Here is a 27,582-nt window from a genome sequence, read left to right on the forward strand (position 1 = left end):
CCGGGGGTACAAAACGAGCTGGTGGACTCCCTCAGCAGGTCATACCGCATGCACGAGTGGACGCTCAGGGTGGACGTCATGCTTTCACTCTTCTGCAGGTGGGGGTTTCCCAAGTAGACCTGTTTGCCACCAGGGCCAACGCCCAGTGCCCATGGTTCTGCTCATTCCAGGGCCGCAGCCCAGGCTCGCTCGCGGACGCATTTGCGATCCCATGGAGAGGGGGCTTGAGGTATGCTTTTCCCCTGCTCCCCTTAGTACACAAGGTCCTGCTTAAGGTACTCAGGAACAGGGCAGTGGTGATCCTCATTGCCCCAGCCTGGGCCCGCCAGCACTGGTACACATCGCTCCTAGAGCTTTTGGTGGAGGCCCCAGTAGTCCTGCCCCTACACTGGGACCTCATTACACAGGACGGTGGGTGGCTTCTCCACCCTGACCTGCAGTCACTGCACCTGACAGCGTGGAGACTCTGTGGCTAAACGCCTTGGAGAGCCAGTGCTCCTTTCCTGTGCAGCAGATTCTGCTTGGCAGTAGGAAGCCCTCCACTATGACGACCTATATGGCCAAGTGGAAAAGGTTCTCATGTTGGTGTGAACCCCAACAGGTGCGGCCATGGCAGGCCCCGGTGCAGGCCATCCTGGAGTGCCTCCTGCACCTCAAGCAGCAAGGGCTAGCCCCCGTCCTCACTCAGAGTACACCTGGCGGCCATCTCTGCCTTCCATCCGGGGTTCTCGGGGGGCTCGGTGTTTTCTCACCCAATGGTGGGATGGTTCCTTAAAGGGTTGGAGAGGGTGTTTCTGTACTCCCACCCCCAGTCCCTCCATGGAACCTTAACCTGGTCCTCTCTAAACTCATGGGACCCCCTTTCAGGCCCCTCACTTCCTGTTCTCTTCTCCACCTTTCGTGGAAGGTGGCATTTCTGGTGACCATTACCTCGACCAGAAGGGTGTCCGAACTGATGGCCCTCACCTCTGAGCCACCGTTTTCAGTATTGCACCAGGGCAAGGTGCAGCTCCGACGGCACCCCAAGTTCCTCCCTAAGGTGGTCTCCCAATTCCATTTGGACCAGGACATTTGTCTGCCGGTGTTCTTCCCAAAACCTCATACGGACCTGAGTCACTGCAGCTTGCACACCCTGGATGTGCGTCAAGTGCTGGCATTCTATTTGGAGCGCACCAAGCCCTTTTGTAAATCTACACAGCTGTTTGTGGCTGTAGCCGAGAGGATGAAAGGCCTCCCAGTGTCGGCGCAGCGGATCTCGTCTTGGATTACAAGCTGCATCCGGACGTGCTATGAGCTTGCAGGTGTTCCGGCCCCGGCGGTCATGGCCAACTCGACCAGGGTGCATTCCTGGCACAGGTCCCGATCCAAAAGATCTGCAGACCAACCACCTGGTCTTCGGTGCACACTTTCATGACCCACTACGCGGTCAACCAGCAGGCCAGAGAGGACGAAGCAGTTGGCAGAGCGGTTCTCTGAGCAGTTGTTCCGTGACTCCTACCCTCCTCCAGAGGTAAGCTTGTGATTCACCTAATGTGGAATGGACGTGAACAAGCACTCAGAGAAGAAAAAACGGTTACTTACTTTCTCGTAACTGTTGTTCTTCGAGATGTGTTGTACACGTCCATTCCACCACCCACCCTCCTACCCCTCTGTCGGAGTCGCCACAAGAAGGAACCGGAGGGGGTCAGGCCAGCAGGGGTATATATGCACGGCTCACTTGGGGGGCCCCGCCGGCCCGATGGGAGCCGCTAAGGGAAAAAGTTTCCAACGCTCGTGCATGCAGCGCGCGCACAGCTAATGTGGAACGGACGTGAACAACACATCTCAAAGAACAACAGTTACGAGAAAGTAAGTAACTGCTTTTTCCTGCATCCATGTGCCTGGATCATTTCCCTTTGCCCAGTCAGAACAGTTGTAGTTCATGTAAACAGTGCTCATGTGGTGCGGCAGGCAGAGATTCCTTAGCCTGCTGCACCCAGTGGGCAGTCTCGAGAGGAGAGAAGACAGGCAGGCAGCAGGGTTCGGGTTCAGGTTACTGGTGGGTGTTGCCTCAGTGCTGTGAGGGGAGGTTGTTATTAATATAAAATTGATGACGCCAAGAGGACCGGCAGCCTGGCTGACTCAACATTATACAGGTTTGCTGGCAGTGTCCTTTAAAATCGCTACAGGTTTAGGGATAGAGACTGCTTTCCTACCCCTCCGCTCACCTGCAGCAGCAATGGGGTGGGCAACCCACTGGCATACAAAAGCAATGCATTGTTAAAAGCTGGAGTGGCCCAATCCCTCTTTCACCCTATCCAGGAATCTCCGTGCAGCCTAGCTTGCTGAAGAGGTCAGCAGGTGGCAGTACCACAATATAATAGTTCGGAGGTTACTTCTCACCGAGTGACTAGAGAACAAATAATACAACTCCCAGATCCCCAGGCGGTCCCTCTGTTACTCAGTGTCATGTGCTGTCCCCTCTTACACATGCTGTATAGTGCTTTGCTTGGTGAGCAGCCCCCGGGCTGTCTGTGGGACCAGTTGTGACGTGGGAGGAAGCGGGGCATGTTCTGGCTCTCGGTGATTAATGCTCAAAGACTGATGGCAGGTAGTTTGCAGTCTGCAGATCCAGGCTGGACTTTGGCATGGAAGAGACAAATCGTTAAATGCCAGTGAAATAATGGGGGTAAGAAGGTGGTGAAGGCCTGCCATGTGGGAACATAAGGAAATTAACCTGACATTTATAACTAAGATATAGACACAGGGGGAGATCTTCAAAAGCACTTCAGGGGTTTAGGAGCACCAGCCCCATTGATTTTCAGCGAGACGCACTCCTAAATTCCACAGGCGCTTTTGAAGTACAACCTTGTTGTATGTGCTTGGGCTTGTATGTCTGGAGCAGGGTGTCCACTGGCATCAAGATGCTAAACAAACAGCCCTCCCTTCCTATCGCAGCCCATAGGGCCTGCACAGCCAACATTTCCAATGCAATCAGGAGACCAGCAACCCTTCAGGCCTCTGCTGTCCCTTCACACCTCTCCTCCTGTCTCTTTCTCTCTCCTATGCCTTTCTCACAGTAGTGGTGACACTAGAACCTTGCGAAGGGGCCGACACCTACGTCAATGGCAAAAAAGTGATGGAACCCAGTGTCCTGCGATCTGGTAGGTCCTGCTTCGGAGGGAGTGATTGACTCAGCATTGACAGAATGCTTTAACCACTGACCCACATAGATCCCCTTATAGAAACATACCAGGTCACCCTGTTGGGCAGATGGTGGTTCTAGTCTAGTGGCATCAGTGGAGTGACAGTGGGGGATAGTCAGTGCAGCTACTCATGCTCAAATGCTCTGTTGAATCAGGGCATAAGTCCTGGGACATGAGAGGCCTTGTTGGGGGAAATCCTGCTGTGCAACCCTTGCCACTGAGTTGGAGTTTCTGCTTATAGTGGAGACCTCATTGGTTAACTCTGAACTGCCCTCCCCAAAGGAAACCGGATCATCATGGGGAAGAGCCACGTGTTCCGATTCAACCACCCTGAGCAGGCTCGCCAGGAGCGGGAGCGGACCCCATGTGCAGAGACCCCCGCAGAGCCAGTGGACTGGGCATTCGCGCAGCGAGAGCTGCTGGAGAAACAAGGCATTGACATGAAGCAGGAGATGGAGCAGAGGTGAGGAGGCATGGGGGAGGCAGAGGAGATGAGGGATCATGGAGGGAGGGGAACATGGAGAGGTGGAGCAGAAGGGAAGGAAATGGGGTGCCAGCCAGTAACTGTGGATCTGTCCAGGTTTGTCATTCTGTCCTTCCTAATTCTTCACAGGCTTCAGGAACTGGAGGACCAATACCGCAAAGAGAGAGAAGAGGCCAACTATCTTCTTGAGCAGCAGAGGCTGGTAGGCACATATATTCTGCTTCTTAACTGGTTCATCAGAGCAACACTAGTTACCGTCAAGGCACAGACTGGGGTTGAGCCTCTAGTTTGAACAATGGATGGTTGTGCTGACATGAGTAGGGTGGATCTGCATCTTCTGAAGATACTACCCAGAATGGAAATATCATGTGTCTCCTCATCTAATGGGACCTTTTAGACCAGTGAACACAGCTGTGGGTAGGTTGGCTTTCTACAGGGGGTGGAGCCATTTGTCAGTTTTATGGGGATTGAGAGAGACCTGGTACAGGAAAGGGGTGGTCAAAATCAAAAAGACAATTGTTTGTGGGTTATTTCCTTATTTTCCCCCCTTTCCCTCAGGACTATGAGAGTAAACTAGAGGCTTTACAGAAGCAGATGGACTCCAGGTATTATCCTGAGGCCAATGAGGAAGAGGAAGAGCCTGAAGATGAAGGTAAAAGTTCAGTGAAAGCAGAGAGTGACAAATTGTGTGAGAGAGAATGAGCCTTTTATAGTTTTGTTGGCCAATGACACTTCCTAATGACTCTGGTCTGTTACGATGAAAGTCCGGAAGGTTATGCAGGTGTATTGGCAGGAGACTCTCTCTTATCATAAGAATGGCCCATCTAGCCCAGTATCCTGTCTTCCGACAGTTGCCAGTGCCAGGTGCCCCAGAGGGAATGAACAGAAAAGGTAATCATCAAGTGATGATGTGGAAAAAGCTGAAGTACTCAATATTTTTTTTGCCTCAGTCTTCACAGACAAGGTCAGCTTCCAGATTGCTGCACTGGGCAACACAGTATGGGGAGTAGGTGAGCAGCCCTCAGTGGTGAAAGAAGAGGTTAAGGACTATTTAGAAAAGCTGAACATGCACAAGTCTATGGGTCCAGATCTAACCCAATTGGCTGACGTGATTGCAGAGCCATTGGCCATTATCTTTGAAAATTCGTGGCGATTGGGGGAGGTCCCAGACGACTGGAAAAAGGCAAATATAGTGCCCATATTTTAAAAAGGGAAGAAAGAGAACCTGGGGAACTGCAGACCGGTCAGCCTTACTTCAGTTCCCAGCAAAATCATGGAGCAGGTCCTCAAGGAATCCATTTTGAAGCACTTGGAGGAAAGGAGGGTGATCAGGAACAGTCAACATGGATTCACCAAGGGCATGTCGTGCCTGACCAACCTGATTGCCTTCTATGATGAGATAACTGGCTCTGTGGATATGGAGAAAATGGTGGATGTGATATATCTTGACTTTAGCAAAGGTTTTGATATGGTCTCCCACAGTATTCTTGCCAGAAAGTTTCAAGCGGAGTGCTCGAGGGGTCGGTCATCTTTATTAATGATCTTCCATATGAGGAAAGGTTAATAAGACTGGGACTTTTCAGCTTGGAAAGAGACGGCTAAGGGGAGATATGATTGAGGTCTATAAAATTATGACTGGTGTAGAGAAAGTAGATAAGGAAGTGTTGTTTACTACTTCTCATAACACAAGAACTAGGGGTCACCTAATGCAATTAATAGGCAGCAGGTTTAAAATAAATAAAAGGAAGTATTCCTTCACACAACACACAGTCAACCTGTGGAACTCTTTGCCAGAGGATGTTGTGAAGGCCAAGATCATAACAGGGTTCAAAAAAGAACTAGATAAATTCATGGAGAATAGGTCCATCAATGACTATTAGCCAGGGTGGGCAGGAATGGTGTCCCTAGCCTCTGTTTGCCAGAAGCTACAGGGAATGAGCTATGATTCTATCACTTAGAATCATAGAATCATCGAATATTAGGGTTGGAAGAGACCTCAGGAGGTCATCTAGTCCAATCCCCTGCTCAAAGCAGGACCAACACCAACTAAATCAACCCAGCCAAGGCTTTGTCAAGCTGGGCTTTAAAAACCTCTAAGGATGGAGATTCCACCACCTCCCTAGGTAACCCATTCCAGTGCTTCACCACCCTCCTAGTGAAATAGTGTTTCCTAATATCCAACATAGACCTCCCACACTGTGGCTTGAGACCACTGCTACTTGTTCTGTCATCTGCCACCACTGAGAACAGCCGAGCTCCATCCTCTTTGGAACCCCACTTCAGGTAGTTGAAGGCTGCTATCAAATTCTCCCTCACTCTTCTCTTCTGCAGACTAAACAAGCCCAGTTCCCTCAGCCTCTCCACATAAGTCATGTGCCCCAGCCCCCTAATAATTTTCATTGCCCTCCACTGGACTCTCTCCAATTTGTCCACATTCCTTCTGTAGTGGGGGGACCAAAACTGGACACAATACTCCAGGTGTGGCTTCACCAGTGCCGAATAGAGGGGAATAATCACTTCCCTCGATCTGCTGGCAATGCTTATTCTAATACAGCCCAATATGCCATTGGCCTTCTTGGCAACGAGGGCACACTGCTGACTCATATCCAGCTTCTTGTCCACTGTAATTCCCAGGTCCTTTTCTACAGAACTGCTGCTCAGCCAGTCTGTCCCCAGCCTGTAGCGGTGCATGGGATTCTTAATAGAATCATAGAATATCAGGGTTGGTAGGGACCTCAGGAGGTCATCTAGTCCAACCCCCTGCTCAAATCAGGACCAATCCCCAACTAAATCATCCCAGCCAGGGCTTTTTCAAGCCTGACCTTAAAAACCTCTAAGGATGGAGATTCCATCACCTCCCTAGGTAACCCATTCCAGTGCTTCACCACCCTCCTAGTGAAAATGTTTTTCCTTATATCCAACCTAAACCTCTCCCACTGCAACTTGAGACCATTACTCCTTGTTCTGTCATCTGCTACCACTGAGAACAGTCTAGATCCATCCTCTTTGGAACCCCCTTTCAGGTAGTTGAAAGCAGCTATCAAATCCCCCCTCATTCTTCTCTTCTGCAGACTAAATAAGCCCAGTTCCCTTAGCCTCTCCTCATGGCATGTGCTCCAGCCCCCTAATCATTTTTGTTGCCCTCCACTGGACTCTTTCCAATGTTTCCACATCCTTCTTGTAGTGTGGGGCCCAAAACTGGACACAATACTCCAGATGAGGCCTCACCAATGTCGAATAGAGGGGAACGATCACGTCCCTCGATCTGCTGGCAATGCCCCTACATATACATCCCAAAATGCCATTGGCCTTCTTGGCAATAAGGGCACACTGTTGACTCATATCCAGCTTCTCGTCCACTGTAACCCCTAGGTCCTTTTCTACAGAACTGCTGCCTAGCCACTCGGTCTCTAGTCTGTAGCAGTGCATTGGATTCCTCCGTCCTAAGTGCAGGACTCTGCACTTGTGCTTGTTGAACCTCATCAGATTTCTTTTGGCCCAATCCTCTAGTTTGTCTAGGTCCCTCTGTATCCTATGCCTACCCTCCAGCGTATCTACCACTCCTCCTAGTTTAGTGTCATCTACAAACTTGCTGAGAGTGCAATCTACGCTATCCTCCAGATTATTAATGATCTGCAATTAATCCCATCAACCAGATCACTGATAAAAATGTTGAACAAAACCAGCCTCAGGACCGACCCCTGGGGCACTCGGCTTGATACCGGCTGCCAGCTAGACATCAAGCCATTGATCGCTACCTGCTGAGACTGACAATCTAGCCAGCTTTCTATCCACCTTATAGTCCATTCCTCCCATCCCTACTTTTTTAACTTGCTGGCAAGAATACTGTGGGACTATGTCCACTGTATTGCCTCGGTCCACATGCTTGTTCCCTCAAAGAATTCTAGTAGATTCATGAGGCATGATTCTTTTTCGAGTGATTGCTCATGTGTATTGCACCAAAGGTGTGCATGCTCGCCACATGCACCGGTTTCGGAAGTTTTTCCCTTAGCAGTACCCGTAGGGGAGGGTCCTTTGCGACCCCTGGAGTGGCGCCTCTATGGCATGGTACAAGGGGCGCTGCACGCTCCCCCCACCCTCAATTCCTACTTGCCACCAGTGAAGGTGCTTCGGAACTGCTCTGCTTCAGCTTTGCTGCAGATCGTCCCCAGAACTCTTGTTCATTCAGTGTATGTTACCTGCAGTTAGTAATTTGATTAATTTTAGTTTAGTTAGTTCATCCGGGGAGGGGCATGCCCCGTGCCCCAGGTTTTAAGTCGTGCAACACTTGTAGGTGACAGATGCCACTGAGTGAGCCGCACACAGACTGTTTGCTTATGCTGTTTGCGTGAAACCCATCTCAGCGATCGCTGCCAGATTTGCAAGTCGTTTAAGCCTCAGACTGAGAGAGAGAGAGAGAGACATTAGGTTTCAGGCCATCCTGATGGAGTCGGCATTGATCCCGACTCTGGCGCGCCGCTCCGAGTCGGCACCGGGTACCACGGTGTCAGTACGCGGCGACCCACCGGTGCCATCTACCAGTCGGCTCCGTTCCCCGTCTGTGGGGCACACCAAGAAGGCTAACAATAGGCCTTCTCCACCGTGGCACCGGAGCAAGACTGGTGGAGAGGCAAGACCCATGTTGGGAAGTCCTCGGTCCCCGTCGGCCTCTAGGCCTCCGACTCAGGTCGAGCAGAGTAGCCCGGCCCGTTTGAAGCAGGTTTCCCCAGATGTCTGGATGCCCTCCACTCCAGAAGCCCTGCAAGCGGCTCAGGATGTTATGTCCATGCCGGTACCAGGAGCACCGCCAATGTTGGCCCCGTGGTCCAGAGGCAAGCCGCCGCTGGGATCTCCACAGTCGCTCCCGACTCGGTACCGTTCTCAGTCGAGGGAATGTTCCCAATGCTGTTCATCGCTCAGCGACCATCCTGTGAGTAGTCCATGCAGGTCACTGTCGACCCCCACTAGGTTGTCTGGCTGGGTTCCGTCTGACAGAGACTCCAGGCACCGCTCTGCCTCAAGGAGCGGATACCGACAGGACCGAGGCAGACAACGCCGAAGGTCCTCTTCTCAAAAGGGCTATCATAGTCAGTCACAACACGAATGTTGACACCGTTCTCGTTCATTGTCTCGCTCCAGGACCCTGCCACAGCACTGCTTCCTTAGCCTTGGGCGCCGATTGCCGTCGTGGATCCTCCCGCTGGAGCCTATCGCAGAGCAGCTGCTACCGGCAGTACCATTCCTCCACGTCAGGGTCGCGGTCTCGTGGTCAGCACCACTCCTGGCACCGCCACTCCTCCTTGTCCAGGGACAGCAGCAGGTCGTACATCAACCCAGCCTCCCTTCGTAGTCGTCCATTGATGGGTCAGGCCAGCCAGACCGAACAGCCTGCTCCGCCAGTGCCACAGCAGGTGCACTGGCCCTGGGCCCCGTGGCCAGCACAGTGGTACCAGTGGGCACGGTGGGCCCTGACACAACCCCCGGTGGGGTTTGCTCAGTGGCTGGAGCCTCAAAAGGGCCATCGGCCTCCCTCTCCCGGCCTCCAAGGAAGGAGTCAGTGGGACGTGCATCTTTGGCGCCATGCCCGGAGAGCGACCAGGGGGTGGATCCTCCGGTGCCGGTGGACACACAAAATACTGCACCTACCTCCTTACGCTCCCCTGATGAGGTGATTATGGCCCCTCCTCCCTCCATCCCGCAGGAGGACTCTAAAGCCCACCAGAAGCTATTGAAAAGGGTGGCATTAACCTCAGCCTTCAGGCAGAGGAGGTGGAGGAGCCCTTGGACTCCCTTTTTAACATCCTGACTGCCTTGGTCCTGGGCAGGGTGGCCTTGCCACTCCATGAAGGGGTGGCAGAAATTTCAAATGCCTTGTGGCAAACCCCGGCCTCCTTGGCCCCCATCTCTAAGAGAGTGGAATGCAAGTATTTTGTGCCCGCCAAAGGACATGAATACCTTTACACCCACCCTGCTCCTAACTCCCTGGTGGTTGAATCGGTCAACCACAGGGAATGGCAGGGCCAACCAGCCCCTACTCTGAAAAATAAAGATTCCAGGAGGCTGGATTCATTTGCGAGAAAAATTTATTCGTCCTCAAGCTTCCAGTTACGGGTGGTGAACCATCAGGCTCTCCTGGACTGGTATGAGTTCAATCTGTGGGGCTCTCTGCCCAAGTTTGAGGACTTCCTCCATGATCGTGACAGGAAAGAGTTCATAGCTCTGGTGGAGGAGGGTACAGCGGCTGCCAGGGCAACCCTGCAGGCAGCGGCAGATGCAGCGAACACAGCCGCGTGGTCCATGACCTCCGTGGTGTCCATGAGAAGGCCATCGTGGCTCCTACTGTCGGGGCTATCCGGTGAGGTGCAGAGCTCCTTACAGGACCTCCCGTTTGACAGCAAGGCTCTGTTTGCAAAGGAGACAGACATAAAACTGCATGGCTTGAAGGACTCCTGCACTACACTTAAGACTCTTGGCCTCTATGTTCTGGCTCCGGCTTGACTTAAGTTTAAACCATGGCAGGCTCCATCCAAGGCCACCCACTCTAAATACGAGCCCCCGTATAAAAAGTCGGGGGACTATAAGAAACGGCCACAGAGACAGTCTCGGTCTGTCCCCCAGCCTTCGTCCTCCAAAGGCAAACAGGCAGGGAAACAGCAGTTTTGACTGAATGCCCAGGGGGCGACTCACTAGTTCTCATCAGGGATCTACCCTCAATAAAGCCTCCCTTCTCCAACCGGTTGTGTGCTTTTCTCCAGGAGTGGTCACGGCTGACCTCAGACCGATGGGTCCTCAGCACCATCTCTCAGGGCTACACCCTCCAGTTTACCTCTACCTCGCCCAACCACCCTCTTCCCCCGTCCCTCCGGGGGGACCCCTCCCACAAGGCTCTGTTCGAGCAGGAGGTGGGGCAGCTCTTTGGCCTAGGAGCGATGGAGGTGGTGCCAGCAGAGTTCAGACACAAAGGGTACTACTCCCGCTATTTCCTTATTCCGAAGGCCAATGGGGGGCTCAGGGCCATCCTGGACCTGCAAGGCCTGAACCAGTACATGGTGAAGCTCAAGTTCCGCATGGTCTCCCTGGCCTCCATCATTCCCTCCCTGGATCCCGGGGACTGGTACGCCGCCCTCGATCTGCAGGATGCATACTTCCACATCCATATATTCGAGGGGCACAGACATTTCCTCCGTTTCAAGGTGGGATAGGAACACTACCAATTTACCGTCCTCCCGTTTGGCCTGTCCACTGCCCCGAGGGCATTTACAAAGTGTATGTCTGTGGTGGCGGCCTACCTCAGGCACCGTGGGGTCCAGATCTTCCCCTATCTGGATGACTGGCTGGTCAAGGACAGCTCTCAGTCGCAGGTGCGGGACCATGTGGTGCTCCTTCTGTCCACGTGCACCACTCTGGGCCTGTTAGTAAACGACACCAAGTCCACATTAGTTCCGGTACAACACATAGAGTTTATTGGGGCAGTTCTGGACGCCACGTCGGCCAGAGCCTCCTTCCCACCTGACAGGTTCAAGACCCTGAAAGGGCTCATCGACACAGTCACAAGGTTTCCAGTGACAACAGCCAGAGCGTTTCTCCAACTCTTGGGTCACATGTCGGCGTGCACATATCTGGTTTGTCACACCAGACTCAGGGTGAGGCCCCTCCAGCTCTGGTTGGTCTTGATGTTCTCCCAGGCCAGAGACAGGATGGACAAGGTCCTCACTGTGCCTGAACCGGTGATCGCCTCCCTACAATGATGGTCCTCCCCCATCAATGGAGCTGGTGTCCGACGCATCAGACCTGGGGTGGGGAGCCCATGTGGGAGACGTTCAGACCCAAGGTCTGTGGTCTGCACAGGACCTGGCCCTCCACATAAACGTCAAGAAGCTCGGGGCGATATGGCTGGCTTGCATGGCCTTCCGCTCACACCTGGAGGGCAGGGTGGGCATGGTTCTCACGGACTACACAGCCTCGATGTTTTACATCAACAGGCAAGGGGAGGCCCGATTCTCTGCCTGGAAGCCCTCAAGCTGTGGGACTTCTGTATAGCCCATGACATTTGCCTACAGGCCTATCACCTACCGGGCGCCCGGAACTCACAGGACTTCAGTGACTTCTCCTCTCAGCATGAGTGGTGTCATCACCCAGAGGTTTTGCACAGAGTTTTCCAAGAGTGAACCTGTTTTCCAGGTGGACCTGTTCGTGACTCGGCAGAACCGTCACTGTCCCCGGTTCTGCTCTGTGGGGGCTGGGACAGGGCGCTATCTCTGATGCCTTCCTCCTGTCCTGGTCAGGCCAGTTTCTCTATGCCTTTCCCCTGTTTCCACTGATCAGCAAGGTCCTGGAAAAGATAGACAGACAGGGCCTGGGTCCTCCTGATTGCCCCGGTGTGGCACAGGTAGCATTGGTACGGGACCCTCACGAGCCTGGTGGTAGCCCCACCGTGGCTGTTACCGTCCCACCCAGACCTCCTCTCTCAGGACCAGGGCTGCCTCCTCCATCCCAACCTAGCGGCACTCCACCTCACGGCGTGGCAGCTCAATGGTTAGACTGGGAGGAAAGGACGTGCTCGGAAGGAGTACAGCACGTGCTCGGAAGGAGTACAGCACATCCTCTTGGAAAGCAGGCAACCCTCCACATGCCGAGTCTACTTGGTTTTCCTGATGGGTGGCTGAGCAGGGCATTTCCCCCGTGGCTGCCTGGTTCCAGCTAATCTTGGACTACCTCCTTCACCTTAGAGCCCAGGGTCTGTCAAGGTACACTTGGCGGCCATATTGGCCTTCCATCCGCCGGTGCAGGGGCATGTGGTATTCTCCCATGCCATGACTGGCCAATTCCTTAAGGGATTGGATCATCTCTTCCCATACGTTAGGCCCCCAGTCCCGCAGTGGGATCTGAACTTGGTGCTGGCCTGGCTCATGGGTCCCCCCGTTTGAGCCACTAGCTACGTGCTCCTGGTCGCACCTCTCATGGAAGGTGGCCTTCCTGGTGGCGATCACGTCAGCTAGGCAGGTCTCGGAACTCAGGGCCCTGACCTCTGAGCCCCCGTTCCATAAGGATAAAGTCCAGTTCCGCCCACATCCTTCATTCCTCCCGAAGCTGGTCTCTGCCTACCACATGGGTCAGGACCTTTTCCTGCCGGTCCTCTGCCCCAAACCCTATGTGTCCAGCGAGGAGCGCCGTCTCCACAAGCTGGATGTGAAACGGGCTCTGGCTTTTTACCTGGAGCAGACTAAGCCATTCAGGAAGTCTTCACAGTTGTTGATCGCCTTGGCCGAATGCATGAGGGGTCGGCCGATCTCCACTCAGCAGTTCTCCAATTGGATCACCTCGTGCATCCATACCTGTTATGACTTGGTGGGAATCCCTCCACCGTCAGTTGTGAGGGCACACTCCTCTAGGGCGCAAGCCTTATTGGCTGCCTTTTTAGATCATGTCCCCATTCAGGACATTTGCAGGGCTGCTACATGGTCTTCAGTTCACACGTTCACCTCTCATTATGCGATCGTCTCCCAGACCAGGGAAGGTGCCGGGTTTGGCAGGGCTGTGCTCCGTACCGAGAATTTGTGAACTCCTACCCACCTCCAACAGATATAGCTTGGAATCACCTATTGTGGAATACACATGAGCAATCACTCGAAGAAGAAAAAATAATTACCTTTTCCGTAACTGGTGTTCTTCGAGTTGTGTTGCTCATGTTGATTCCACATCCTGTCCTCCTTCCCCTCTGTTGGAGTTGTCTGACAAGAAGGAACTGAGGGTAGGGGGAGCACGCAGCACCCCTTATACCGCGCCATGAAAACTCCACTCCAGGGATCGCTAGGGGCACTCCCCTATGGGTACTGCTAGGGGAAAAACTTCCAACACCGGTGCACGTGGTGAGCACGCACACTTATTGTGGAATAGACATGAGCAATACATCTTGAAGAACACCAGTTACGGAAAAGGTAACTGTCTTTTTCCTTTTACTAAAACCATGTTAACTCTTCCTCAACAAATTATGTTCATCTCTGTGTCTGACAATATTGTTCTTTATTATAGTTTCAACTAGTTTGCCCAGTACTGAAGTCAGGCTTACAGGCCTGTAATTGCCAGGATCACCTCTGGAACCCTTTTTAAAAATTGGTGTCACATTAGCAATCCTCTAGTCATCTGGTACAGAAGCTGATTTAAATGATAGTTTACAGACTACAGGTAGTAGTTCTGCAATTTCACATTTGAGTTCCTTCAGAACTCTTGGGTGAATACCATCTGGTCCTGGTGACTTATTGCTATTTAATTTATCAATTTGTTCCAAAACCTCCTCTAATGATACCTCAATCTGGGACAGTTCCTCAGATCTGTCACCTAAAAAGAATGGTTCAGGTTTGGGAATCTCCCTCATATTCTCAGCCGTGAAAACCAATGCAAAGAATTCATTTAGTTTCTCCGCAATGGCCTTATCGTCCTTGAGTGCTCTTTTAGCACCTCGATTGTCCAGTGGCCCCACTGGTTGTTTAGCAGGCTTTCTGCTTCTGATGTACTTAAAAAAATTTTGCAATTACTTTTTGTGTCTTTGGCTAACTGTTCCTGAAATTCTTTTATGGCCTTCCTAATTGTATTTTTACACTTCATTTGCCAGTGTTTATGCTCCTTTCTATTTTCCTCACTAGGATTTAACTTCCACTTTTTAAAGGATGCCTTTTTGCCTCTCACTGCTTCTTTTACTTCACTGTTTAGCCACGGTGGCTCTTTTTTTTTACTGTTTTTTAATTTGGGGTTGTCATAAATATAAAGGGCAGGGTAACCACCTTTCTGTATACAGTGCTGTAAAATCCCTCCTGGCCAGAGACAAAGTCCTTTTACCTGTAAAGGGTTAAGAAGCTCAGGTAACCTGGCTGGCACCTCACCCAAAATGACCAATGAGGGGACAAAATACTTTCAAATCTGGAGGGGGGAAAAGGCTTTTGTCTGTCTGTGTGATACCTTTGCCGGGAACAGATCAAGGATGCAAGCCCTCCAACTCCTGTAAAGTTAGTAAGTATAGAATCATAGAATCATAGAATATCAGGGTTGGAAGGGACCCCAGAAGGTCATCTAGTCCAACCCCCTGCTCAAAGCAGGACCAATTCCCAGTTAAATCATCCCAGCCAGGGCTTTGTCAAGCCTGACCTTAAAAACCTCTAAGGAAGGAGATTCTACCACCTCCCTAGGTAACGCATTCCAGTGTTTATAAGTAAATCTAGTTAGAGAATGTGTTAGGTTTTCTTTGTTTTGGCTTGTGAAATTCGCTGTGCTGGAGGAAATGTGTATTCCTGTTTTTGTGTCTTTTTGTAACTTAAGGTTTTGCCTAGAAGGATTCTCTGTGTTTTGAATCTGACTGCCTGTAAGATTATCTTCCATTCTGATCTTGCAGAGTTGTTCTCTTATCTTTTTTTGTTCTTCTAATAAAGTTCTGTTTTTTAAGAATCTGACTGGGTTTTTTGGGTCTTAAAAATCCAAGTCTGGTTTGTGCTCATCTTGTTTATTCTCAAGCGTCCCCAGGAAAGGGGGTTTAAGGGCTTGGGTGGCTATTTTGGGGAAATAGGAACTCCAAGTGGTCCTTTCCCTGTTCTTTGTCTAAATCACTTGGTGGTGGCAGCATACTATTCAAGGACAAGATGAAATTTGTGCCTTGGGAAAGTTTTTAACGTAAGCTGGTAAAAATAAGCTTAGGGGGTCTTTCATGCAGGTCCCCACATCTGTACCCTAGAGTTCAGAGTGGGGAGGGAACCTTGACAGGGGTATACATTTAAGTTGAACCTCTATTATGGTGTCTTTAAAAAGCTTCCACATCACTTGAAGAGATTTCACTTTTGACCCTGTACCCTTTAATTTCTGTTTAACTAACCTCCTCATTTTTGTGTAGTTCCCCTTTCTGAAATTAAATGCTACAATGTTAGGCTGCTGTGGTGTTTTTCCTGCCACAGGGATATTAAATTTAATTATATTATGGTCACTATTACCAAACAGTCCAGCTATCTTCACCTCTTGGACCAGATTCTGTGTTCCATTTAGGATTAAATCAAGAATTGCCTCTCCTCTGGGGGGTTCCAGGACAAGCTGCTCCAAGAAGCAGTCATTTAAGGTGTCAAGAAACTTTATCTCTGCATCCTGTCCTGAGGTGACAAGTATCCAGTCAATATGGGGATAATTGAAATCCCCATTATTATTATTGAGTTTTTTATTTTAATAGCCTCTCTAATCTCCCTGAGCATTTCACAGTCACTATCACCATCCTGTCCAGGTGGTCGGTAATATATCCCTACCAGTATATTCTTATTATTAGAGCATGGAATTTCTATCCATACAGATTCTGTGGTACAGTTTGATTCATTTACAATTTTTACTTCATTTGATTCTACGCTTTCTTTCACATATAGTGCCACTCCCTCACCAGCATGACCTGTTCTGTCCTTCTGTTATATTTTGTACCCTGGTATTACTGTATCCCATTGATTATCCTCATTCCACCAAGTTTCTGTGTTGCCTATTATATCAATATCCTCATTTAATATGAGGCACTCTGGTTCACCCATTTTATTATTTAGACTTCTAGCATTGGTATATAAGCAATTTAAAAACTTGTTCCTTTTAGCTGTCTGCCATTAAATGATGCAATTGAATGGGACTTTTTTTATTTGACTGTTTCTGATCAGACCCTGCCTGTATTTTATCATTTTCCATCCTCTGCTCCTCACTAGAACATAGAGATTATCTATTAATAGATCCTCCCCTAAGGGATGTCCGAACCATGTGCTCCTCCACACCTGTCGGCTTTCCTCCAGCCCTTAGTTTAAAAACTGCTCTACGACCTTTTTAATGTTAAGTGCCTGCAATCTGGTTCCATTTTGGTTTAGGTGGAGCCCATTCTTCCTGTATAGGCTCCCCCTTTCCCAAAAGTTTCCCCATTTAAGTATCAAAATATCAAATAACTGTAGGTGTCTGAAGCTGTGGTATTACAGTGTGTGGAATGCCACAAGGGGGATGATTATAATGCTGAATGAAGGAGGCAAAGGGTCAAGATTGTTGCTTGTTAAATCACTCTTGTCTGAATTCAGGGGCTAGAGCGCTGCTCATTTTCCAGCATTTTCAGTATCTGCTTTGGATGCTGACACAGCTATTATAATGGTTACAGCAGATATTCACACTGCACTCACACACCCCATTCTCCATACTCCTTGCGTTCATGTTAGTACTGCCTAGTGCTTCTTGATGTGCAGTTAACAAGAAGCAGCATACAAATGGATAAGGCACAGAGATGAAGAAATAGCATGAGGTCAGTGTCAGTGTTCCTTCCCCACTCTGAACTCTAGGGTACAGATGTGGGGACCCGCATGAAAGACCCCCTAAGCTTATTCTTACCAGCTTAGGTTAAAAACTTCCCCAAGGTACAAACTTTGCCTTGTCCTTGAACAGTATGCTGCCACCACCAAGTGTTTTAAACAAAGAACAGGGAAAGAGCCCACTTGGAGACGTCTTCCCCCAAAATATACCCCCAAGCCCTACACACCCCATTTCCTGGGGAGGCTTGAGAATAATATCCTCACCAACTGGTTACAAAATCGTCAAAGACCCAAACCTCTGGATCTTGGAACAATGGAAAAATCAGTCAGGTTCTGACTGGTAAAAATCATCTCTGTAAAATCAGGATGGAAAATACAGGCTATTCAGATTCAAAACACAGAGGATCCCCCCTCTGGGCAAAACCTTAAAGTTACAGAAAACAGGAATAAACCTCCCTCTTAACAGAGGGAAAATTCACATAAAACAAAAGATAAACTAATCTGCCTTGCCTGGTGTACCTATACTGGAGACTTGGATTAGGATGGGTTGGAGAAGATGGATTTCTGTTTGGCCTCTCTCAGTCCCAAGAGAGAGCAACCACATAAACAAAGAGCACAAACAAAAGCCTTCCCTGCCCCCAAGATTTGAAAGTATCTTGTCCCCTTATTGGTCCTTTGGGTCAGGTGCCAGCCAGGTTAGCTGAGCTTCTTAACCCTTTACAGGTAACAGGAAGTTGCCTCTGGCCAGGAGAGATTTTATAGCACTGTATACAGAAAGGTGGTTACCCTTCTCTTTATATTTATGACACAGGTTATCTGAGCTTCTTAGCCCTTTACAGGCAAAGGAGGGATTTTATGCTCCCCTTAGCTGTATGTTTATGACAGCTGCTGACAGAGTGGAGTTAGTTTTGGCTTATGCCCTCCTTGTGTGTCTGTGGTATTTCTCTTGGACCTTGCACTTTGATGCCCTCCTGACTTGTGTGTGGAACAGTTATTAGGACAAGAAGAGAAAACTGTATTTCCTCATGTGCCTCTATTTCAGAGCCAGTCACATAAAATCATCACTGGTAAAGTTTGCAGGTGACACAGAAAGTGGGGGAGTGGTAAATAACGATGAGGGCAGGTCACTGATTCAGAGAGATCTGGATCAGTTGGTAAACATGAGACAAGCAAATATGAGTTTTAACACAGCTAGCTGTAATTGTGTACATCTGGGAACAAAGAATGCAGGCCACACTTACAGGATGGCTCTATCCTGGGAAGCAGGGACTCTGAAAAAGATTTGGGGGTTGTGGAGAATAATCAGCTGACCACGAGCTCCCAGTGTGATGCTGTGGCCAAAAGAGCTAATGCGATCTTGGGATGTATAAACAGGGGAATCCTTAGGATTAGCTAAATTATTTTACCTGTCTTTGGCACTGAGGTTGACTGCTGCTGGAACACTGTGTCCAGGTCTGGTGCCCACAATTCAAGAAGGATGTTGATAAACTGGAGAGGTGTCAAAGAAGAGCCACGAGAATGATTAAAGGATTAGAAAACCTGCCTTGTAGTGATAGACTCACGGAGCTCAGTCTATTTAGCTTAACGAAGAGAAGGTGAAGGGGTGACTTGATCACATTTTATAAGTACTTACTTGGGGAGCAAATACATGATCATGGGATCTTCAATCTAGCAGAAAAAGGTCAAACACAATCCAATCTCTGGAAATTGAAGCTAGACAGACTCAGATTGGAAATAAGACATAATTTTTTAACAGTGAGAGGAATTAACCATTGGGACAATTTACTAAGGGTTGTGGTGGATTCTCCATCACTGGCGAATTTTCAATCATGACTGGGTGTTTTTCTAAAAGCTCTGCTCTAGGAATTATTTGGGGGCAGGTCTATGGTCTGCGCTATACAGTGGGTCAGACTAGCTGATCACAGTGGTCCTTGGTTGCCTTGGAATCTCTGAAATCCTCTCCACAGCCTGGATGGAATCAAGGCAGCGTGAGTGTCGGTGTTAGTGGTGGTAGGCAGAGGAGTGTTGGGGGTGTCCTTTGAAGGAAGTGACCTTGTCTCTTTGTCTCAACAGTGCAGTGGACTGAGCAGGAGTTTGAGCTGGCCCTCTGGGCCTTCAGGAAGTGGAAGTGGTACCAATTCACATCGCTCCGGGACCTGCTGTGGGGCAATGCAATTTTCTTAAAGGAGGCCAATGCCATTAGTGTGGAGCTGAAGAAGAAAGTAAGCACCTTCTCTCATAGAATCATAGAATCATAGAATACCAGGGTTGGAAGGAACCTCAGGAGGTCATCTAGTCCAATCCCCTGCTCAAAGCAGGACCAATCCCCGACTAAATCATCCCAGCCAGGGCTTTGTCAAGCCTGACCTTAAAAACCTCTAAGAAAGGAGATTCCACCACCTCCCTAGGTAACCCATTTCAGTGCTTCACCACCCTCCTAGTGAAAAAGTTTTTCCTAATATCCAACTTAAACCTCCCGCACTGCAACTTGAGACCATTACTCCTTGTTCTGTCATCTGCTACCACTGAGAACAGTCTAGATCCTTCCTCTTTGGAACCCCCTTTCAGATAGTTGAAAGCAGCTATCAAATCTCCCCTCATTCTTCTCTTCTGCAGACTAAATAAGCCCAGATCCCTCAGCCTCTTCTCATAAGTCATGTGTTCCAGACCCCTAATCAGTTTTGTAACCCTCCGCTGGACTTTTTCCAATTTTTCCACATCCTTCTTGTAGTGTGGGGCCCAAAACTGGACACAGTACTCCAGATGAGGCCTCACCAATGCCGAATAGAGGAGAATGATCATGTCCCTCGATCTGCTGGCAGTGCTCCTACTTATACATCCCAAAATGCCATTCGCCTTCTTGGCAACAAGGTCACACTGTTGACTCATATCCAGCTTCTCGTCCACTGTAACCCCTAGGTCCTTTTCTACAGAACTGCTGCCTAGCCACTCGGTCCCTAGTCTGTAGCAGTGCATGGGATTCTTCCATCCTAAGTGCAGGACTCTGCACTTGTCTTTGTTGAACCTCATCAGATTTCTTTTGTCACAATCATAGAATCATAGAATCATAGAATATCAGGGTTGGAAGGGACCCCAGAAGGGCATCTAGTCCAACCCCCTGCTCAAAGCAGGACCAATTCCCAGTTAAATCATCCCAGCCAGGGCTTTGTCAAGCCTGACCTTAAAAACCTCTAAGGAAGGAGATCTACCACCTCCCTAGGTAACTCATTCCAGTGTTTCACCACCCTCTTAGTGAAAAAGTTTTTCCTAATATCCAATCTAAACCTCCCCCACTGCAACTTGAGACCATTACTCCTCGTTCTGTCATCTGCTACCATTGAGAACAGTCTAGAGCCATCCTCTTTGGAACCCCCTTTCAGGTAGTTGAAAGCTGCTATCAAATCCCCCCTCATTCTTCTCTTCTGCAGGCTAAACAATCCCAGCTCCCTCAGCCTCTCCTCATAAGTCATGTGTTCCAGTCCCCTAATCATTTTTGTTGCCCTTCGCTGGACTCTCTCCAATTTATCCACATCCTTCTTGAAGTGTGGGGCCCAAAACTGGACACAGTACTCCAGATGAGGCCTCACCAATGTCGAATAGAGGGGAACGATCACGTCCCTCGATCTGCTCGCTATGCCCCTACTTATACATCCCAAAATGCCATTGGCCTTCTTGGCAACAAGGGCACACTGCTGACTCATATCCAGCTTCTCGTCCACTGTCACCCCTAGGTCCTTTTCCGCAGAACTGCTGCCTAGCCATTCGGTCCCTACTCTGTAGCTGTGTATTGGGTTCTTCCATCCTAAGTGCAGGACCCTGCACTTATCCTTATTGAACCTCATCAGATTCCTTTTGGCCCAATTTTCCAATTGGTCTAGGTCCTTCTGTATCCTATCCCTCCCCTCCAGCGTATCTACCACTCCTCCCAGTTTAGTATCATCCGCAAATTTGCTGAGAGTGCAATCCACACCATCCTCTAGATCATTTATGAAGATATTGAATAAAACCGGCCCCAGGACCGACCCTTGGGGCACTCCACTTGATACCGGCTGCCAACTAGACATGGAGCCATTGATCACTACCCATGGAGCCCGACAATCTAGCCAGCTTTCTACCCACCTTATAGTGCATTCATCCAGCCCATACTTCCTTAACTTGGTGACAAGAATACTATGGGAGACCGTGTCAAAAGCTTTGCTAAAGTCAAGAAACAATACATCCACTGCTTTCCCTTCATCCACAGAACCAGTAATCTCATCATAAAAGGCGATTAGATTAGTCAGGCATGACCTTCCCTTGGTGAATCCATGCTGGCTGTTCCTGATCACTTTCCTCTCTTGCAAGTGCTTCAGGATTGATTCTTTGAGGACCTGCTCCATGATTTTTCCAGGGACTGAGGTGAGGCTGACTGGCCTGTAGTTCCCAGGATCTTCCTTCTTCCCTTTTTTAAAGATTGGCACTACATTAGCCTTTTTCCAGTCATCTGGGACTTCCCTGGTTCGCCACGAGTTTTCAAAGATAATGGCCAGTGGCTCTGCAATCACAGCTGCCAATTCCTTCAGCACTCTCGGATGCAACTCGTCCGGCCCCATGGACTTGTGCACGTCCAGCTTTTCTAAATAGTCCCTAACCACCTCTATCTCCACAGAGGGCTGGCCATCTCTTCTGCATTTTGTGATGCCCAGCGCAGCAGTCTGGGAGCTGACCTTGTTAGTGAAAACAGAGGCAAAAAAAGCATTGAGTACATTAGCTTTTTCCACATCCTCTGTCACTAGGTTGCCTCCCTCATTCAGTAAGGGGCCCACACATTCCTTGGCTTTCTTCTTGTTGCCAACATACCTGAAGAAACCCTTCTTGTTACTCTTGACATCTCTGACTAGCTGCAGCTCCAGGTGCGATTTGGCCCTCCTGATAACATTCCTACATGCCCGAGCAATATTTTTATACTCTTCCCTGGTCATACGTCCAACCTTCCACTTCTTGTAAGCTTCTTTTTTATGTTTAAGATCCGCTAGGATTTCACCATTAAGCCAAGCTGGTCGCCTGCCATATTTACTATTCTTTCGACTCATCGGGATGGTTTGTCCCTGTAACCTCAACAGGGATTCCTTGAAATACAGCCAGCTCTCCTGGACTCCTTTCCCCTTCAAGTTAGTCCCCCAGGGGATCCTGGCCATCCGTTCCCTGAGGGAGTCGAAGTCTGCTTTCCTGAAGTCCAGGGTCCGTATCCTGCTGCTTACCTTTCTTCCCTGCGTCAGGATCCTGAACTCAACCAACTCATGGTCACTGCCTCCCAGATTCCCATCCACTTTTGCTTCCCCCACTAATTCTACCCGATTTGTGAGCAGCAGGTCAAGAAAAGCGCCCCCCCAGTTGGCTCCTCTAGCACTTGCGCCAGGAAATTGTCCCCTACGCTTTCTAAAAACTTCCTGGATTGTCTATGCACCGCTGTATTGCTCTCCCAGCAGATATCAGGAAAATTAAAGTCACCCATGAGAATCAGGGCATGCGATCTAGTAGCTTCCGTGAGCTGCCGGAAGAAAGCCTCATCCACCTCATCCCCCTGGTCCGGTGGTCTATAGCAGACTCCCACCACTACATCACTCTTGTTGCACACACTTCTAAACTTAATCCAGAGACACTCAGGTTTTTCTGCAGTTTCGTACCGGAGCTCTGAGCAGTCATACTGCTCCCTTACATACAGTGCTACTCCCCCACCTTTTCTGCCCTGCCTGGAATCCTCTAGTTCTTCTAGAATCCTCTAGTTCTTCTTTGAGTGCTTGTTCACGTCCATCCAACATTAGGTATGCGTGCGTCGCGTGCACGAGCGTCAGAAACTTTTTCCGTTAGTGGCTCCTGTCGGGCTGGCAGGGCCCCTGAGTGGCGCCACTGCGCCTTGCATATATACACCTGCCTGCCGACCCCCTCCGGTTCCTTCTTATCGTCCGTGGCGGCTTTGGAACAACCTCTCTCTCTTGGATGAGAGCATTCCCTTAGCCTTTCTCATAAATAGCTGTTATCAGTTAGTTAGCATACCTTTGTTGTGGACAATTAAGTGATTAGGTGCTTGAAGGCTTCCAGCACCCACCCCGGGCCATGGGGCATGCTGCAGGCCCATGGGTTTAAGGCTTGTGCCACGTGCCACAAGCCTGTGCCAGTTAGTGACCCCCATGGCTCATGTCTACATTGCCTGGGGGAAGAACATCAAACTGAGCGGTGTAAGATTTGCAAGACGTTCAAGCCAAGAATACAGAAAGAAAGATACTTTCATTTAAAGCAGTTGTTGATGGAAGCCGCGTTGCAGCCACCGGGCCCGCAGTGCCCAACGCTGGCTCCGGCTTCCTTGGTGCGTAGTACCCCGGAGCGGGAAGGCCACTGTACGGGCGCTGGACATGGAGGTGGAGGAGATCTGCAGAGCAGACACCTGGTCCTTGGTGTACACCTTCACAACCCATTACGTGGTCAACCAGCAGGCCAGAGAGGATGTGGCAGTTGGCAGAGTGGTCCTCCAATCAGTTGTTCCGTGACTCCTACCCTCCTCCAGAGGTAAGCTTGTGATTCACCTAATGTGGAATGGATGTGAACAAGCACTGAAAGAAGAAAAAATGGTTACTTACCTTCTTGTAACTGTTGTTCTTCAAGATGTGTTGTTCTCATCTATTCCACCACCGACCCTCCTACCCCACTGTTGGAGTCGCCAGCAAGAAGGACCCGGAGGGGGTTGGGCGGCAGGGGTATTTTTGCACGGCACAGTGGCACCACTTGGGGGACCCGCCTGCCCGACGGGAGCCGCTAAGGGAAAAAGTTTCCGACGCTGGTGCACGCAGCGCATGCACACCTAATGTGGAATGGACGTAAACAACACATCTCGAAGAACAACAGTTACAAGAAGGTAAGTAACCGTTCTTTCTTCTAGCTCCCTCTGTATCCTATCCCTACCCTCCAGCGTATCTACCACTCCTCCCAGTTTAGTGTCATCTGCAAACTTGCTGAGGGTGCAATCCACGCCATCCTCCAGATCATTAATGAAGATATTGAACAAAACCGGCCCCAGGACCAACCCTTGGGGCACGCCGCTTGATACCGGCTGCCAACTAGACATGGAGCCGTTGATCACTACCCGTTGAGCCCGACAATCTAGCCAGCTTTCTATCCACCTTAGAGTTCATTCATCCAGCCCATACTTCTTTAACTTACTAGCAAGAATACTGTGGGAGACCATGTCAAAAGCTTTGCTAAAGTCAAGGAATAACACATCCACTGCTTTCCCCTCCTCCACAGAGCCAGTTATCTCATCATAGAAGGCAATTAGATTTGTCAGGCATGCCTTCCCCTTGGTGAATCCATGCTGACTGTTCCTGATCACTTTCCTCTCCTCTAAGTGCTTCAAAATTGGTTTCTTGAGGACCTGCTCCATGATTTTTCCAGGGACTGAGGTGAGGCTGACTGGCCTGTAGTTCCCCGGATCCTCCTTCTTCCCTTTTTTAAAGATTGGCACTATGTTAGCCTTTTTCCAGTCATTCAGAACCTCCCGCAATCGCCATGAGTTTTCAAAGATAATGGCCAATGGCTCTGCAGTCACATTCACCAACTCCTTTAGCACCCTCGGATGCAGCACATCTGGCCCCATGGACGTGTGCTTGTCCAGCTTTTCTAAATAGTCCTGAACCACTTCTTTCTCCACAGAGGGCTGGTCACCTCCTCCCCATGCTGTGCTGCTGCTTTAGTTGTCTGGGAGCTGACCTTGTTCATGAAGACAGAGGCAAAAAAAACGTTGACTACATTAGCTTTTTCCACATCCTCTGTCACTAGGTTGCCTCCCCCATTCTGTAAGGGGCCCCCACTTTCCTTGACTTTCTTCTTGTTGCTAACATACCTGAAGAAACCCTACTTGTTACTCTTAACATCTCTTGCCAGTTGCAACCCCAAGTGTGATTTGGCCTTCCTGATTTCACTCCTGCATGCCTGAACAATATTTTTATACTCTACCCTGGTCATTTGTCCAGTCTTCCTCTTCTTGTAAGCTTCTTTTTTGTGTTTAAGATCAGCAAGGATTTCACTGTTAAGCCAAGCTGGTCGCCTGCCATATTTACTATTCTTTCTACTCATCGGGATGGTTTGTTCCTGCAACCTCAATAAGGATACATTAAAATACAGCCAGCTCTCCTGGACTCCTTTCCCCCTCATGTTATTCTCCCAGGGAATCCTGCCCATCAGTTCCCTGAGGGAGTCAAAGTCTGCTTTTCTGAAGTCCAGGGTCCATATTCTGCTGCTCTCCTTTCTTCCTTTTGTCAGGATCCTGAACTTGACCATCTCATGGTCACTGCCTCCCAGGTTCCCATCCACTTTTTCTTCCCCTACTTATTCTTCCCAGTTTGTGAGCATCAGGTCAAGAAGAGCTCTGCCCCTAGTTGGTTCCTCCAGCACTTGCACCAGGAAATTGTCCCTGTCACACTCAGGCTCTCCGGGATTTTACCCCGAGTTATGTAACTGAGTTTTCGTTCCAATTTTTTGGAGGAAATTGGATGCCTCCACTTCCCCATGGTTGCTGGATGCAGAGCTAAGCACGTGCATTTCCCAGTAATTACCAAATCAAGAGGTGTTTGTGCACAGACAGTAAGCACATGGGACAGAAACTGCAGCCCTCTGCTTTAGTAGAGTCTCATCAGCTTGCATGTACCACCAAGATGGCAAAGCTGTGAATGAGGTCAATGACTGGGGCTCTCAAAGACTGGAAAACGTGTTCCTAGATGAGCCATATTACAGGTTCTACCAGAAGCAATGGGTCAGATTCGAACCTGGCGTAAGCACGTGTAACTCCATGGAAGTCACTGACACCCGCTTACCCAGAGGTCAGGGGTGGCCCTTTGTGCATCTCAGGAGTTATACAGAGTGGATGGATGCCAACAGTCCAAAGGCACTTACTGGGGATCCCCATTCACCATGAGCCCTCCACACACATACTGATTCTCTAACCCTCTGTCCATTCCCAGGTCCAGTTCCAGTTCGTCCTCCTCACAGACACTCTTTACTCACCTCTGCCTCCCGACCTGCTGCCCCCCAATGCTGCCAAAGATCGTGAGAAACGGCCCTTTCCACGAACCATTGTGGCTGTGGAAGTGCAGGACCAGAAGAATGGAGCAACACATTACTGGACTCTGGAGAAACTCAGGTAGAATAGGGCAGAGGTACTGTGGCACAGTCACTTGTATTGTACTGGGCGGGCTGGCACATTCAGGACAAGAAGAGTAGAGTTGTGGAGTCTCCTGTCTTGTGGTCCTAGCCCCTTGGTTTGAAGTTGCATGCACACGCCCATCAATCAGTGAGAGTTTATTCCTTGCACATTTATTACCACTGCCTTCACAAATAAACAAGAATGATCAATGAGCAATAATACATGGCAAAATAACATAGACCTGTATTTCATTATGTATCTAAACTGATACTTCCTCACTCATATGGTCCCCATGGTTCCATTAGGTCTATTGTTATAGCTCTCCCCACTCCACACCATGCACGGATGGAGAGGTTTCCCCTTCATAGGGTAACTGCACCATGGGGGCTGGAATTCAGTTCCTGTAGTTCAGGTTGTTTGTGTGTTGTTTACCCCAGAAGTATAGTGATATGGGGCTGATGTGTGTGGCTGTAATGCATTGGATACCCCAGAAGTACAGTGGTATGGGGATGGTGTGTGTGGCTCTGACTCGATGCTCAAGGGGCTGGAAGCTGCTCTAGATCCTTAAACCTCATTGTATACGTCTGTTTCTCTCTGTTTCTTCTTGCAGACAGAGGCTGGATCTGATGCGTGAAATGTATGACAGGGCAGCAGAAGTGCCTTCTAGCATCCTTGAGGACTGTGACAACGTTGTGACGGGCGGAGATCCCTTCTATGACCGTTTCCCCTGGTTCAGACTGGTTGGCAGGTGAGAGCCTTGTTCCTCCTTTTTCTAAATCCACCTGCAATCCAAACATACCCACAGAAGGAAACATTGCTTGGTTTGATAGGGACAACTGGTGCAGTGCGGAGAGACCATAGTGGTTGCTGTGGGTGAAAGGGTTGCACCAGGCAGCAAACTAATATCTAAGGAGCACTGTTTTCCACAATCAGTTTTCTCTGCCCTCTGCATGGGTGCTCAGGAGTGATTTTCTGGGACTCCTACTGCACCTAGGCACTTGGTGCCCTGCTACAACAAGTTGGTGGTGAACTTCTCATTGCCTTCTTTGAAGCTGTGCCTAATAACCACAAGACCCGGGCTCTCAACCTGGGAGTGGCAGCCCCCTGCCTTTACCATCTTGTAGCGTGGGAGGGGGATTCCGGGTGGGTTGGATGTTCCCCATGATGGAAAGGGGACAGGTTGAGGACCCTGCTGTCAGGTTTCCATGTCCATGGATGTGTGTTTGTGTGCACACACGCAGGCGTGCTCATTGGCATCTGAACATCTCTCGGTGTGCTGTACTGTATGTGCTGTGTCTCCTCATGTGCTTCCCACCTGCCAGTTGGAAGGGCACACTGCTGTCAGCTAGGAGGTGTCAAAGGGACTGGACCTGTCAGTAGGGTGCTGCCGAACGCGACCAACCTTGGTGCACTCAAGGCCTGATCCTTGCCAGTTAACAGCAA

The 27,582-nt window shown here is 49.7% G+C and overlaps 1 protein-coding gene across 16 annotated transcripts in view; it reads left to right on the forward strand.

The window, feature by feature from the left end:
- The window catches only part of KIF1A (kinesin family member 1A), a 222,334-nt gene that overhangs the window by 127,205 nt on the left and 67,547 nt on the right, over positions 1-27,582 (forward strand). For 15 of the 16 annotated variants that reach the window (XM_073360490.1, XM_073360493.1, XM_073360496.1 and 12 more), the window contains 7 exons: positions 3,060-3,143; positions 3,468-3,648; positions 3,799-3,871; positions 4,228-4,321; positions 19,038-19,186; positions 25,958-26,136; positions 26,750-26,887. In XM_073360490.1, the coding sequence (XP_073216591.1) occupies positions 3,060-3,143; positions 3,468-3,648; positions 3,799-3,871; positions 4,228-4,321; positions 19,038-19,186; positions 25,958-26,136; positions 26,750-26,887 (898 nt within the window). The remainder of the gene's footprint in view (positions 1-3,059; positions 3,144-3,467; positions 3,649-3,798; positions 3,872-4,227; positions 4,322-19,037; positions 19,187-25,957; positions 26,137-26,749; positions 26,888-27,582) is intronic. The other variant, XM_073360491.1, reaches the window with a different exon arrangement.

The sequence above is a fragment of the Lepidochelys kempii genome, chromosome 9, assembly GCF_965140265.1.
Source record: "Lepidochelys kempii isolate rLepKem1 chromosome 9, rLepKem1.hap2, whole genome shotgun sequence".
NCBI lineage: Eukaryota > Metazoa > Chordata > Testudines > Cheloniidae > Lepidochelys > Lepidochelys kempii.